Source organism: Danio rerio, chromosome 3 (assembly GCF_049306965.1).
Source record: "Danio rerio strain Tuebingen ecotype United States chromosome 3, GRCz12tu, whole genome shotgun sequence".
In the NCBI taxonomy this organism is placed as follows: domain Eukaryota; kingdom Metazoa; phylum Chordata; class Actinopteri; order Cypriniformes; family Danionidae; genus Danio; species Danio rerio.
In genome coordinates, this window is record NC_133178.1 from 40,084,873 (window position 1) to 40,101,075 (window position 16,203).

The 16,203-nt window shown below is 36.4% G+C and overlaps 1 protein-coding gene across 8 annotated transcripts in view; it reads right to left on the reverse strand.

Moving 5' to 3' along the window:
* The window catches only part of sdk1a (sidekick cell adhesion molecule 1a), a 534,279-nt gene that overhangs the window by 128,016 nt on the left and 390,060 nt on the right, over positions 1-16,203 (reverse strand). For all 8 annotated transcript variants that reach the window (XR_012401153.1, XR_012401152.1, XR_012401155.1 and 5 more), the window contains 2 exons: positions 10,031-10,171; positions 5,742-5,923 (listed from right to left, as the gene is read on the reverse strand). Coding sequence is in view for 4 of the 8 variants with exons in the window: in XM_073944925.1 (XP_073801026.1) it covers positions 5,742-5,923; positions 10,031-10,171 (323 nt within the window). In the remaining 4 variants the exon portion in view is untranslated. The remainder of the gene's footprint in view (positions 1-5,741; positions 5,924-10,030; positions 10,172-16,203) is intronic.

Consider the following 16,203-nt stretch of genomic DNA (forward strand, 5'->3'; position numbering starts at 1 on the left):
ACACGGGCAATCCCAAGTGGGCCCCACGTCTGTTCATCAAAACCTGCAAATGTTTTTTGGACCTCATAAATATATATATACATATTTGATAAATTTTGAAATATATGTTGCATGTATATATGACTTATTTGTAGATCTTTGAAATGTAAACGTTAACTTGTATTTTAAATATATGAGTTGGATTTACATATTAAATTAGAAACTACTGTAGATCTGCTTACTGCTCGTTAGTGTAGGTGTGTCAGACAAGCAAGTGATTAAACTATACCTGTCAACTTTGTGATAAAAATTTACGAGACATGACCCCAACAACCGTTACAAGTATGGGGAGGAAAATAAACTCATATGATAGAATACATAACAAACATTAGACAAATGAAAATAAAATAAAAAGTTTAGCCTATTAAAATCAAAAGTGTGTTTTTTTTCTTCTTGAATTGTTCAGCGATTCCTCCGCGTATCACTGGAAGGAAGCCTGTGTACCACTTGTGGTACATGTAACACAGTTTGAGATCCACTGTATTAGACTGAAGGAGCAACACAGTGGTGCATTGGGTAGCACTGTCACCTCAAAGCAAGAGGATCCCAGATTCAAAGTCCTGTTGGTTCAGTTGGCATTTCTGGGTGGTGTTTGCATGTTTTCCCAGTGCTCGCATGGGTTTCCTCCGGGTGCTCTGGTTTCTCCCACAGTTCCAAGACATAGGTGTAGGTGACTTGGGTAAGCTAAACTGTCCGTAGTGTACAGTATGTGTGTATGTCCTGGACCTCCAGACTTCACCTCATAAACTAGATGTTACGAAATACCAACATGGTGGGCTAAATATCAACCTTAATATAAACGGACCTGGGAATAAGTAAGTATATTAGGGTGAAGATTACTCATTTTATTGAAGTAATTAACAGCTAAAAGGGATAAAGCTGATCCACAGAAATGGCTGACAGAACACAAATTCAGAAACGCTTGTATATACTTTTGGAAACATTTGTAATAATTTAGTGACAATGCATAAAGCTGCAATAACAACTTTGACAAAATTGTGTTTAATTCTGAAAACAATGCTGCTTTTTTTTCCATTTCTGAAAAGTAGTAGCCTCTGTCCAACAGCGAAAACATGCACTGATGCAAATTAGGTCTGGAATGACACTTGCTTTAAGTACAGATGATAGTGAAAAGTAACAACAGATGTTAAACGTTAAGCCTAATGCATAAATTTTCTTCGGGGTCCAAAGAAATCTGCTGATGTAATGATTCAGCCTGAAAACTTGAAATTGCCACTCTGTGTTGTGCTGTGGCCATAGTCTCATTGTCAAGTTTTATAAAAAAAACTAACAGAGTTTAAGGTTACAGAGCTTGCTCTTTTATAATGCAAAGTACAGCGACAATATCTGAGCATCAGCTACTGGAGTGGCCATTAAATGACTGGCATCAGAATCACAACATTATTAAAATTCATCAGCTCAATTAAGTGGCTCGCAATACAATCTTCACAGTGCACCTGTGATGCGCTTGAGACATTTCTGACCTTTTCTAAAGGAGCCTGCTGTTGCACGGACACAATAAACGAAAGAAAAAGATATTCGCTTTCTATTATACATCCGGTATACTTTCTAAAATGCTGAAGCCAGAGAGGAGGCAGCTGAATGAAAGGACGGGTCTTATATAATCCAAAACACGACAAAACAGTATCACAGCAAAGTCCTGATTCCTGATTGTTTGCCATATTTCTTTTGTGTGTGTGTGTGTAGAGACACCTTTGTTGGTGTATATAATACAACTGAAAAGCGTGAACTTGTACAACTCACATGAAACCGAATTTCAAACATTTCAAACATTTTCTATGGAACTGCTTGTGTACATTGATAAAACCCAGGCACAAAAATTCATACAAAAAATATATGCATGACAGCCTGGTGAGAGAGAGAGAGAGTTGTGTTTTTTCCTCTTACAGCTGATCTTTTCAGGTTGCCTGTCAAGCTTTGACTTATTTTAAATCAAAAGACTATCTTTCAAAAGTCTGCCAATTATAGCCTTCTTTTAAAGCGGTGTAAACACATTCATTATGCAGTGGCGTCTCTGCTCTTCTGAGGCACTGCTTCATACCTCAAACTCCTCACTGACTAAAACACATGTAGACCTGCTCCTATTTATAAAGCTGTCAATCAGTTTAATCAATCAGTCTAATTAAAAGCATACTGAAGTATTTACAACTTCAATCCAATCAATCAATTTACCACTACTACTATTATTAAAAATAATAATAAAGCCCTCAGACTAGAGTAATTTGACAATACATTATTATGGCTTACAAATAATTACAAAAAGCACTGCTATTTAAATGTTTGGGATTGGTAGGATTTCCTCATATGCCTAAATCTCTTATGCATACTAAAACTGCATTTATTTAATCAAAATACAGAAAACAGTATCATTTCAAAAAGAAAGTTGCACATTTTAAGTAACAGCTATCTATTTGAGTATGTTATTAAATGTGTCTTGTGTGTCACATGATCTTTCAGAAATTACTGTACATTTTATTGTAATCTGCACATTACAACAATATTCAGATCTGCTCCTCAAACCTACATGTTGTTTGTTACTGCCTTATTGTTACTGAAATTAACTTGAAGTAGCTCAAGTGCTCATCTTAGAATGCACATTAACTAATCAGAATCGAACATACAACAGATCTGTAGTATAACTAAGGAATAATCAGCAATTAAAGGGACAGTTCACCCACAAAATAAAGTTCTGTCATCGTTTTCTCATCCTCAATACAAGCCTTTTTGAGTTTATTTCTTCTTTTAAAGGGGTGGTCCACTACGATATCATATTTTAAACTTTAGCTGACGTGTAATGTAGAAGTGTGAACATAAAAAGCATCTCTGAATGTAATACGCTCAAAGTTCAATGCAACGGGAGAAATTGGCTTTTGCAGAGTTAGCTTAGCAAAGCTTACAGTGAACGAAGTTTGGGACAACAAAAAATACATCCGGGTTAGTAAGATTACAAACACTTCAGGTTACGTGCATTCACCATGTGCATACACCCCGCGCAGCAAAGAGGCATGGCCAGAGGTGCTGTAATGTTAACTGTAATGTAAACCACTACTCTACAGAGTTTACACAGTGCAAAACCAATCTGCAAATCTCAACTCATTATGTTAGCTGACCAATCAGAGCCTCTTGAGGGTGGGCTTTTCAGAGGAACAAGGAAATATGACAGTCGTTTTCATGTTAGCAGAGTAGCTACATATAATCAAAGTAGGATATATGAAAAAAGTGCATGCTTTTTTACAAATGAAGCATGAACACAGATTGCTTTCCATTTTATAAACATAACCAAGCCTTAAAAATACACTCTGGACCACCCCTTTAAGCACAAAACAAGTTATTCTGAAGAATGCATTTTTATTCTTATTATGGATGACACAAGACTATTTTGTTTTGTGCTTAACAGAATGGAACAGAATGATAAGGACATTTTTGGGTGAACTATCCCTTTAAATCAATAGAAATTATTACTACTACACTATGGGTGTGCATTATTTTGAAACGATTAAACAGGCCTGAATAAATGATTCTACTTTTAGTATTTTTATACACCCAGAGATGTACAGATGTTGAATTACAAGACATTTGTCAGATTTTTGTCCCCAAAACAGTTCAGTCTGTAGGACAATATTCTTACACATTGTTACATGCTTTATTTTCGTACACTCAATTAAACCTTGCGGAAACATCTCGCTCTCCTTTGTGAAACTAATACAGAAGTAACTGACACTGCAATTCATCGGAAAACCGCTAGTCCTGGATCCACAATTAAGCAAATTTCTATTGACCCCAATGTTAAAATGCCCAATTTTACAAAAGAAAAAAGGCGTTTATAGCCAGGTTCAGAAGACGATTTTGGTGCATATAGCTATATTACACTTCATGACAACAATGCGGGAGGTAAATTTTTTTATAACTCATCTGTTTAGTTTATATTTAGTTATATTAGGTCTGCATAATTAAGGGCGTGGCCACTTGAGTGACAGCTAGGGACTGCTCGCTGTCTCGTCACCTTAGCTGATTCCAGCTGATTAGCTGCTGAACTCGGCATGTACATTGTGTTTTTGTTTTCTTTTATGTATAGCTAAACAGTCAGTTGCCTTTTGGAATTATTTCCTACAATTATCAGATGATATGGCATGCTGTGTGCAGTTAATTGTGCTTATAAACCTATCAAGTGGCCTCCATTTCCCAGGTGATTGAAATTCTTATTTACTTACAGTATTTACCATATTTTTAAATGTATTTGTTTTATTTAAGATAAATTATCCTACATAATTTTCTTTCGACCTGTAATGCACTTCAGAATCTGACAGATTGATTAGCTGTGGGCTCTAGAACAGTCATCTGAAACGTTGTTATATGCTTGGATTTCATAAATAGCATTGCATTTACTAACACAGACTGTATTTAAAGTATTTGGAAGTAATTCACGTTTCCTCTTGTAAAAAACTGTCATAAGAACAATGTTTAGTGGCTTAATGTATTACAACAGTGTTTTTAAAAGACTAAACACTTTATTGTTATAGTATACAACCAAGCACATGTGGTCAGAACACAAACTAGTCGCAGATAATGAAGTTTTAAGCGTTTCTCCTGCGGGTTGTGTAGGTCCTAATACCCCAGTATAGAGACGGGCACTCTATACTGCTTAGTTAAACCGAGGTCCTGACTCTTTGTGGTCGTTATAAATCCCAGGATGTCCTTCGAAAAAGAGTAGAGGTTTCACCCCAGCATCCAGGCCAAATTTTCCTATTGGCCTCCTAACCCTCCCTATATCATATTTGCCTTCATCACACTGTCTCCTCTCCACCAATCAGCTGGTGTGTGGTCTGGCGCAATATGGCTGCCGTCACATCATCCAGGTGGATGCTGCACACTGGTGGTGGATGAGGATTATTATTATTATTATTATTATTATATAAATAGTGATATACAGTAGAACTGAAAAAGAACTGTAATGTGGGTATGACCTGCAGGGAACTACTTCAGCCATGTGTTTATCTGAAAATATTAAAATGTCAATCTGCCAATCCGAATGCAGCATGCATAGTGTAACAGGTTAACAACTGATTATTCAAAATAACCATGTTTTAATTCAAGGTCCTATTTATTGCATCCTCCCAAACAACTGAAACCAGTTCACTTAGCATCGTCTCTCCTTTTTAGGATGGGCGATGTCGTCAAGGCAGCTAATTATGAGTGGCTTCGGTGGAGCTGCGTCAATACCACTCAACTGCTCGGCAGACTTTGTTTATAATATGTCTACTTAAAATAATTAGACAGATGAAGCCTCTCCAAGCCGAGTCGATACATTTGCCACTGCCCGGATAATCATCCAAACGTCCAAACGAGAAGCTTCTGAATTTCCAAAGATAGATTCCTGCCGTCTGAAGAAGAAAGCAGCCTCGCACGTAATTGGCATAATTGTTTTGAAGAGGATTAGCATGGAAGCTAGCCGTCTGAGAAGAGGGCTCTAAAATAAATGTGGCGTCTTTGTGGAGGCTAAGTTGACCTCAGCGCGCCATGTAAACAAGTACTGCATCAACCAGTTCAAACCAGCATGCTTCCTGCCTCCGCTGATGAAAAGGAGTAGATGAAAACACAGAGGCTGATAGAAGCAACAACTGTTAGGTTATAAAAAAAGAAGAAGTGAAAACTGAGAGAGTGACAGAAGAACAAGGTCTCACCTCCCTGCAGCGTGTACTCAGTGACAGGCTGACTGAAGACGCCCAGGCCTGCCCCGGTGTACGCGGCCACCTGAATCTCATACTGGGTCCAGATGATGAGCTCTGTGATCAGGCAGTAGTTGATCTCAGGGCTGCTGATGTTCTTCTGCTGGTACTCTCCAGGGAGCCCCGCGAGCCGGTACCTGCATCAGGGCAATCGATGGGCAAACAGTGAGCGACAACGATTTTCTTCCAGGTCAGCGCGCCGTTAGAAATCCTCCCACAGGCTGTATAATTATTAGGCACACGCTTGCTCCCTTACAGGGCAAGAAATTGTGTTAAATACAACAGCGGTGGGGGAATGCTGTTACAAAACACATAAATATTCACAACACATCCGGCGAGGAGGATAAGAGTGGTCAAACGCTGCTAATGAAATGCATCCAAACTCTGGCTAGATGAGTGAAATGAGTGTCATCTAATTGGCTGATCTTTGATGTTGGGTAAGTAATTAATAAAAATAAGATTTTTTACATTTTTGAGCGGATGCCCTGAATAATTCAAGGGGATAATGCCTATTCTGAGCTGTCTTTGCTGACTTGTAAGCTCAGAAAAGTTTAATTAATTGGAATAAATATAAGGTTTAAAAAAAAAATAATATTGTGAAATTACAATAAATAAATAAGTCAGTAAATATACTGATTTGAGGCACAAGAAACCACAGTTTAACCAATATGGTCACAATCTAAGATGTGTAACCTTTTAATTCACAAACTCATAAGCAATGGACCCTTTTCACAAGCCTGTTATGACGTTAAATTGATCATCATAATCTTAAATCCTTAAAATTTTTTAATATTTACATTTTTTACAAATGTATGAACATTTATATGCATTTATTTATTCATTCATTCATTTTCTTTTTTGGTTTACTCCAGGGGTGTCCACACTCGGTCCTGGAGGGCCAGTGTCCTGGAGAGTTTAGCTCCAACCCTAATCAAACACACCTGAACAAGCTAATCAAGGTCTTACTAGGTATACTATAAACTTCCAGGCAGGTGTGTTGAGGCAAGTTGGAGTTAAGATCAGCAGGACACAGACCATCCAGGACCGACTTTGGACACCCCTGGTTTACTCCCTTTATTATTCCAGGGTTGCCACAGCAGAATGAACCGCCAACTTATCCAGCATGGGACGGTGGGGAGGGGTGAGAAGGGTGCGCGACAATGCCTATTTGAGGACCGGGAGGGAGACGCGAGATTACCGGGAGATCATCACTCCTTTGCGGGCATCCGGAGACTCGCGAAACTTCCCGCCCTACTCATAATTCTCTCTTCATATAGCCGTAAGCCTATTACATATCCATAAAACACTGTGATATAACCGCGCTTGGATCGAATCGCTTTCTCACTGCAATCGAACCGCTCCAGGGTTCGTTTCAATCGAGCCGAGACCACCTCATTCAAGCAATCTCGAAAAAACGAACCGCGCTAACTGGGCAAACGAGACATGTTCCGTAACAAAAGTGTAGATGTGAAAGGTCCCTAAGACTAACTTGTCATAAATCTGTCATAAACATAATTGTCATGAGCGCATTATATTTGTGTCATGAATATTTTTCTAAACAAGCCATCAATGCAACAAACTATTTGTTATTAAAATGTCTCACTAAAAGTATCATTAAATCATTTTAACAGCATCATTAATTTGTAATGACATTTTAATGACAAATGCAGTTTTATCACTGCAGTTGAGGTAAAAATTTATATATGCACAAATGACACTGTTATAATATTCATAACATATTTGTGATGTCTTCATGTTTATGACAAATTTATGACAAGTTTTGTTGTCTTGGTAATGTCAAGTTGTCATTACAAAAATGAAGACTGGTTGTGATGTATTTGTTTATGTCTAGTTGAGATAATAAATATTGTAATTTTTGCATTTAAAATGTCATAACTGAGCGATTGAATTACATTGAATTACAGTTGTTAAAGCATGCAACAAATCTCATTCATATTCATGACATGTTTTATGAAAACCCCTACAAGTAAAGTGTTACCTAAAAAATAGATCAACCAATGTGACCCGACACTGGCCGATAGTCAGCTTGGTCAGTCACAAACCTATTTTATATTGTCTACTAGTATCTTTTTATTCATTCATTCATTTTCCTTCAGCTTAGTCCCTTTATTCATCTGGGGTCGCCACAGCAGAATAAACTGCCTACTTATCCAGGATATGTTTTGTACAGCAGATGCCCTTCCAGCTGCAACCCAGTACTGGGAAACAATATTTCCCAGTTAACCCACAATGGTCAATTTAGTTTATTCAATTCATCTATAGCGCATATCTTTAAACAGTGGGGGAAACCGGAGCCCCCGAAGGAAACCCACGCCATCATGCAAACTCCACACAGAAACGCCAACTGACCCAGACAGAACTCGAACTAGTGACCTTCTTGTTGTGAAGTGACAGTGCTAACCACTGAGCTATAGTGTCGCACCAGTATCCTTTTATTTAATGTAGAATAATTCAGTTTACCAAAAACTATTCCAACAACTAGTGTGGAGTGTTGTTATGCAAAACTTTAATGACAGTCTGACTAGATTCTCGTTGACACAGACATGCCAAACATTCCTTTTAAATCAGTTTGCTCATAAATGCTGCTTATTAAACAGCAGTGAAAGTGACATAAGGTCAACTCCATTATCTAGAAGCATTGACAAATGCAATCAAAAACTGATATTGCTGGTTCCAAATTAAGCTTCACTTTTTAATCAAAAGTGTCTGCCAAATGAATAAATGTATATTTAACAGTGTAGATTTGGAATTAGAAAAATAGACTGAAAAATATTTATAATGATGTGAAATGCTTTACAATAAGTTTCTGTTCTTTAACATTAGCACATTATGTAAATAATTAAACTTCTCGGGCATTTTTAATCAAGACCAATGTCAAGACTATTTTGTCTAATATCTATTTTGTTTACAATGACTGAAGTTTCAAGCTGTATTTGTTTAAATTACTTCGACAAGACATGAACTAACAAATAAATACAGCAACAAATGCATTTCTTAACATTTAAGTTGTCTCTATTACATTTTTGGTTTTTTAAATAGGACCTGTAAAACTTTATTTGAAGGAATCTTTATATACAATAATAACACCTTTATAATCATGATATGACACATGTCATAAGCATAATAGAAATGTTATGCACTGCTTATGACGACTGTCATTAAGTGTCATTAGCTCAGTTTTGTCATTTTAAATAAAAGATAACATTGTTTGGGATTTTTTTGTTGTGGAAACTTTACTTAAATAAACACATCATAACCTGTCTTTGTTTTTGTCATGACAACTTGACATATTTTTGATCACATTTTTTTAGTGGACTGAATTTGACAATATTTCTCGCTAAAAGTGTAAAAAGTGTGTACCACTGTAGTTGAGGTCAAGAAACATATTAATGACGCAGTTGTAAAATAATGACACATTTATAATGGCCTCAATACAATCATGTTTATGACAGATTTATGACAAGTTACATTGTCTTGATAATGTTTACTTGTTGTGACAAAGATAGAAGATTAAAATAACATTTTTGTTGTAAATTATAAACCGGTGACTACAGACTGACCATCTGTTTTTCTTTCATGGGGGATGAGGTGATGCGAAATGCGTATCATGAGAAAATAAAAGTGTTTTTTCCACCTTGGATGCATGCAAACCCCTTAAAGCCGGTACACACCAAGCCAAATCACTGGTGTAGATAAAACATAACTGTATTGTTGCCTCACGTCTGGACCAAAAAGCTGCACGTGAATACACCAAACCAAAGAAAAGTGACTGAAAAGACTGAAAAGTATCTTGTTCACAATAGAAACCAACCATTGGCTTGATGTGTCCTGGCCTTTAAAGGCAACACCCAAAACAAAAATAGTAACTTTTAAAATAGCATACAATGCATATGAATCTCTTTGCAAAATGTTAGCAAATACATTTTTCAAGTCTAACCACTTTTGCTGGCTGCAGAAACAAATGTACCTCCCACTGGTTGAGCCAGTGTTCCTTTGTAAGATAGCTCAAACAAACAATTTACATTTTACAGAGAAATAAATGTCACATTTCTTTTTAAATAAATGCAAAAAAACATAAACATTCACAGCAAAAAAAAAGAGAGAAATGACTCAACAGAGAATGCTGAATTGATGCCAGGCACTTATTAGAAGTACCGGGAGTCCTATTTCTGCACATTTCATCAGGCAAGTGTTGTTTGTGAAAAGGTTTGTGCATGTCTCACCTGAGGACGTAGCCTCTCAAGACTCCATTGAGCTGTGGCTCTGGAGGCGGCTGCCACTGCACCATAATGGATTGGTTGGTTCTGCCGCTGGCTACAATGTTCTTGGGCGGTGCGCTGGGCGGTTCCTCTCTCAGCATCAGTCTAAGGAGACATCGAAAATATTGCTGAAAGCACCACAAACTACATGTACACACTTAACAGGGAACCAAACTGTTCTTACATAACTAATTCATTGCTCTTCTCTCTCTCTTATGTGAATGAAAGTTAGTTGATTCGCTTCAGGGCACAACAGCGTTAGTTGTGTAAATGCAACCTGCTGGCCAGAAGTCCATTTGCCGACCATGACTCACATCCACTCACTCCATCAAAAGCTTTCCTGGAAAAGTCTGTCTCTGGCCCAAACAGCCTGATGCTTTGATTTTGGAGGTCGCTGCTTACGTGGCAACTGGCTCCGGTGCATTCACAGCCGTAGAAGATTGCGTTTGTTGGCTCAGCACTTTCAAGCTAAGCGCTTCATTGAAATTTCAAGCCTTCGAATTACAAACAGACCAAGCATTTTCCAAAGATAAGAGCATCTCATGGTTTTTTGTACGGCGGGCCGTGCATGTCTGCCAGAGGATTTGTCCCCAGTGTGAGTGCTTTTAAACTCTGCAGTAAATACCTGTACCGTTTTCAGCCAAGGAACACGCTAAACAGCGCTATTTCTGTTCAGTCCTAAGAGGACGGAACTCTTTTTTTTTCTCCCCGTTTTTTGGAGCTTATATTTTACTTTATTAAAGGGTCTCAATTCTCATTTGTTGACTGAGATTTTAAAAATTCAGAGGCTCTGGGCAAACATCAAAGAGAGAACAGACCTCGACACATTTCTCTCCAAAAAGCTCAGGAAGAAATACATTCAAAGTCCTGTTGATGTCAATGTATTAGAATCAAACACCCATTTATACCAACGTTACGTACTACTTTAGTTCCTTTTATTTACGCTACGACAACATTTAGTTTAAAAAGACCCTATTGGTACTACATCCCACAACACCAGACCATAAATAATGGGAAATGCTAATGATTTTGAATGCTCTGTGAACATCGCTAATGTCAAATATGCCATAATACTCAGTCTCCTATAGGCTAGTTTGCTAGCACACGTAAACGATATTCTGTAAGCAATTCTTGGTTCATCCGACCTACGGAATGTGCATTTTCTTAATTAACAAAGTTTAAAATTGAATGCTTAATAATGCCCATAGATTCATCCTGCCCTTTGCGTTTCATGCTAATGGACAGTTAAATCTGCATTAAAGTTTAATAGGATCATTGGGTCTTTTCAGATTTATTGTCAGTCTTCTTAAACCTCTGACCACACTTTGTTATTTCTTCCCAGAAGTCTATTTCATAATTAATGCCCTCTATAACCAATATCATGGAGCTTTTTTTTCCCAGACAGTGCTCTGTAAATCTGCCTAATGATTGCTGTAAGGAAAGCCTGCTCACTCCTCACTGAAAACCAAGTTCTTTTTGCTGCAGCCATGTGGTATTTACACATTTGCTTTACACTGTTTCACTGTGCCACAAGCTATTAAACATCTGCCTCTGAACATAAACAGTGTAAGGAAACGGGTGTCTGGCTCTTTCTGCAACTACAGTACAATTCTGTGCCCTACGACCTGCTTTTAAAAGCATTTTATCCATTATATAAACCATTATCTAACATAGATTAACTGCCATTAATTCTGCCTATTGTCCCAATCAATTGTTTGTGCATCCCATAACAACCTCTAAAAAAGCATGCCAGTGCCACTTCAGAAACCTTTATCTTTTCTAAACATACACAGTAATATATATATATGTGCACACCCTCACATATTTCTTTTAAAATCAAATGCTTATATTATACAATAATATATTTGTGCACACAGTGCTCAGCATAATTGAGGAAACCCCATTTTGAAAATTAATATTTTTATCCATTTCTCTGTGAATATAAGCAATGTATTTAGGTGCATTTAAACAAAACAGATTCATTAAACACATTTATTTATTAAAATATTATTTTAGTCACCAAATTTAGAAATTAAATAATAATAATACAGTTAAATTCAGAATCAGAAAGAGCTTTATTGCCAGGTAAGTTCACACATACGAGGAATTTGTTTTAGTGACAGAACTTCTACAATGCAACAGGATGACAGAGTTTGTGTGTCTGGCATGTTTTTGTGTCGGGCTGTTCTAGTGCACAGTGTTCTGTAGCGTCGTACAGAAGGTAAAAAGTGTGCTGGGTGTGAAGGGGGCCAGAGTGATTTTGGCTGCCCTTCTATTCGCTCCGAATAAGTACTCTTGTAGAGTAGGGGGGGGGCTTTTACCAGTGATTCGCTCAGCATTCCCAACTATTCAATGCAGTCTATGAAGGTTGGATTTGGTAGCTGAGCTAAACCAGACAGTTATTGAAATGCAGAGGACTGATTCAGTGATGGAAGTGTAGAACTGTTTTAGCAGCTTCTTTGGAAGGTGAACTTCCTCAGCTGATGAAGGAAGCACAGCCTTTGTTAAATTGTTTTAAAAATGGACTCAATGTGAGTGTCCCACTTCAGGTGGTGGTGGCCAGAAACCTGAATGACTCCACTGTTGCCGCAATGCTGTCCATGATGCTTAGTGGGGGCAGAGCAGGGGGGTCTCTCCTGAAGTCCACTATCATCTCCACTGTTTATAGCGTGTTTAGTTCCAGGTTGTTGTGACTGCATTAAATAGCCAGCACCTGTCTGTGCGCAGACTTGTCACCGTCCTGAATGCTTATTTTTTCAAGCAAAATATTGCAAAAAAAATTATAACCTACAAAATTTTAATTACATTTTTCTGTTTTTTTTTTTGTTTCTCTTGATTACTCCTCTTTTTAAATTTGTATTTAATATTTTTTATTCATTCATTCTTCATTCATTTTTTTGTCGCCTTAGTCCCTTAATCCGGGGTCGCCACAGCGGAATGAACCACCAACTTATCCAGCACATTTTTACGCAGTGGATGCCCTTCCAGCCACAACTCATCTCTGGGAAACATCCACACACTCATTCATACACACACTCATACACTAAGGACGATTTAGCCTACCCAATTCACCTGTACCGCATGTCTTTGGACTGTGGGGGAAACCGGAGCACCCGGAGGAAACCCACGCAAATGCAGGGAGAACATGCAAACTCCACAGAGAAACGCCAACTGAGCCGAGGTTCGAACCAGCTACCTTCTTGCTGTGAGGCGACAGCACTACCTACTGTGCCACTGCGTCGCCATATATATATATTAATTTAGGTGTACTACTTTTTGGACTGTTTTTGCAAGTTATTATTTTAGATAAGCTCCAGATTTGGCTTCAGTACTGAATAATCTAATGTACAATATGCATATATTATTGCAATATAATATAATATTGTACAGCTTCGGAAAAAAATCTGAATTTAAAAGATATGTATGTGAGGGGTGTAATCATATATGCTGAGCACTGTGCATTGTACAGGTACATTAGAATAGTCAGTACCAAAGCTCAAACTAAAATAAGTTTGAGTACACACAAAAAGTAAAATAAATATAAAAAAATATATAAAAAAATGAAATATTAAGATAAATATTAAATAAAATTAATAAAGAGGAAAAAGAGAAACATAATAATACAGTAAATACACAATGTAATGTATTATCGTTCTATTGCTAAATATGTTAATATGTTGACCAAACTCTTAATTTAACTACATACAACTTTAAGAAAACTGTTTTATTTAAATGCACCAAAATATACTGTTTAAATGAACTGATATCCATTTTTAAAAGTGGGTGTACTCGTTTATGTTGAGCACTGTATATACTGTATAGTATCATTCTGCTAGGGTTTTTATAGTATAAACATTGTCCGTTGAAGGTTGTTATTACTGAATAAAAATAATCACAGGGTTATTACAATCAGTTAACTAAATCTAAATCTTTCATTTCAATAAAACTAACATCAATTTGTTAACTGAAATAAATAAATAAATAAATAAATAAAAACTTTACCTTGTTCTACTTCAGCTACTTTGCAAGAAAATAGCAAAACCAATTAGTAAATCTTCTACTATTTATTTATGAAAACTTCAACAGCTAGAAATTCTACTGCATTACACAAATAAAGACTTTAGATTCTATTAGACACCCACATTTTCACTTATAAAAACAAAAAGTATTTTGTTCATAGTTCTACAGTTTGCACACAATCTGTAGTTGCATTATTTCAACCACAAACAGGGAGCAACAGAATGACCTGTAAAAGAGCCTGTAAGTCAATAATGTCTGGAACCTGAGATACATTAATAATCAATGAGCCTGGTATCAACAGCGATGTACTGTTCTGGCCTGTGGTCAGACAGAATAAACAAACATTTTGCCAAACTCTCCTCTTGACAAAAACCCAGTGGCAGATGAATAGGTGTTGGTGTGAAGGTGATGCCTTATTAGCTGCACTTTTGTTCTTCTTTGAGCCTGTCAGCTCTACTCTTTCTGCCTAATAAGCCGAAAATGGACAGATGTCTATCACAGCAAGGAGACATGCATGCAGAAGAAGACTGATGAGACCCTTCAACACCACTTTCACTTTAAACTCAGTCCCTGAGGAAGCACTCTCAAGAAAGTACTGTATACTTGAAGTGTTTTAGTCAGCTGCCTTGCAGTATATTATTTTGCCTGTCAACGACTTTTATACAGTACAGATATTAACATACAAAGGTCAAGTAGCAGGTACTTCTGTGTAAATTACAGCAAAAACATCACAGGAAGTTTAAAAAAAAATGAATTGTCTGCTTGAAAAACAATCATTCTAAACATATAAATAGTTCAAATCAAATGGAAAAGGAAGCTTCACTATAACATTAACTGGTTAAGTAAGTTCTCAAGTACACTGACACATTATATTTCAAAAGAAATTTAATGTAAAATAGAATGAAAAAAATTGCTAAAAAAATTATAAGTAATAAGCATTGTAGATGTCAGGTTCTGTGCTGTTGTGTTCCATGTGCTTACGTTTTGGCCATGTGATTCCTTTGTTCAGTTTTCCCATCTGTCGTTTGTTTCATTAGTTTCACCAGCGTCTCTCCCTTGTATGTAAGCAGTTAAATCATGTTCCTAGTATTTATACCCCTGAGTTTGTTTAGTTCCTTGTCCAGTATTGAATTGTCTTCCTGTGTATTCCCTTGTATGATTCCAATGTTCCTGTGTAAGTGTCATTGTTATAAAATATTTTTGTTTTGATAACTCCTGCGATCGTGTGCCTTTATGAGAGAGCAAAAAAGTGACAGTAACCCCTTGTTATATACATTATATATCCTATATCAATCTAAATAAATATGTATTTGTAAGTAAATATTTATGTGTTTAAATATGTGTATAGATAAAATATGCATGTTAAGGAGAAATTTGTGTATTGTTTTAACAGAGAAAACAAAAAAGTTAAGCTAATCCCGTTTATTAAAATTATTATTATTATAAATAATAATAATAATAATGATACATTATTTTTATATATATATATATATATATATATATATATATATATATATATATATATATATATATATATATATATATATAATTATTATATTACTATTATTATTATAACATTTCTTTTGTAATTAAAATGGATTTACAGTCAAAAAATCCTTATCACAGCTTTAAGTTTGTTTGTTTTGTTTTTGTTTTTTATTTATTCATTCATTTTCCTTCAGCTGAGGCCCTGATTTATCAGGGGTCACCACAGCTGAATGAACCGCCAACTACTCTGGCACATGTTTTATATAGCAGATGTCATTCCAGCCGCAAGTCAGTATCAGAAAGTGTTTCTGTTTTTACTGTAGTTTTATTGCAATTTAATTGTTTTATTTTGCACATAATACACTAATATAAATATAATAATGTAGGCTAAAGAACAAAACAAAACCATAGCAATAATAAAGTCATGATTAAACCTACCCACGATGACATGATATCAAAACAGCAGGAATGAAATGCTTTTAGCTGCCTGCACTTGAATATAATTCATCAAATAAAGCCTTTAAATGTGTAATACCGGCACGCCTGAAACAGTCCGGCATTAATTGAGGTTAAAGCAGAGTTAAGAACCTACAGTAGGTCTTTAAAGTTTAATGTGTTCCCTCGTCAGA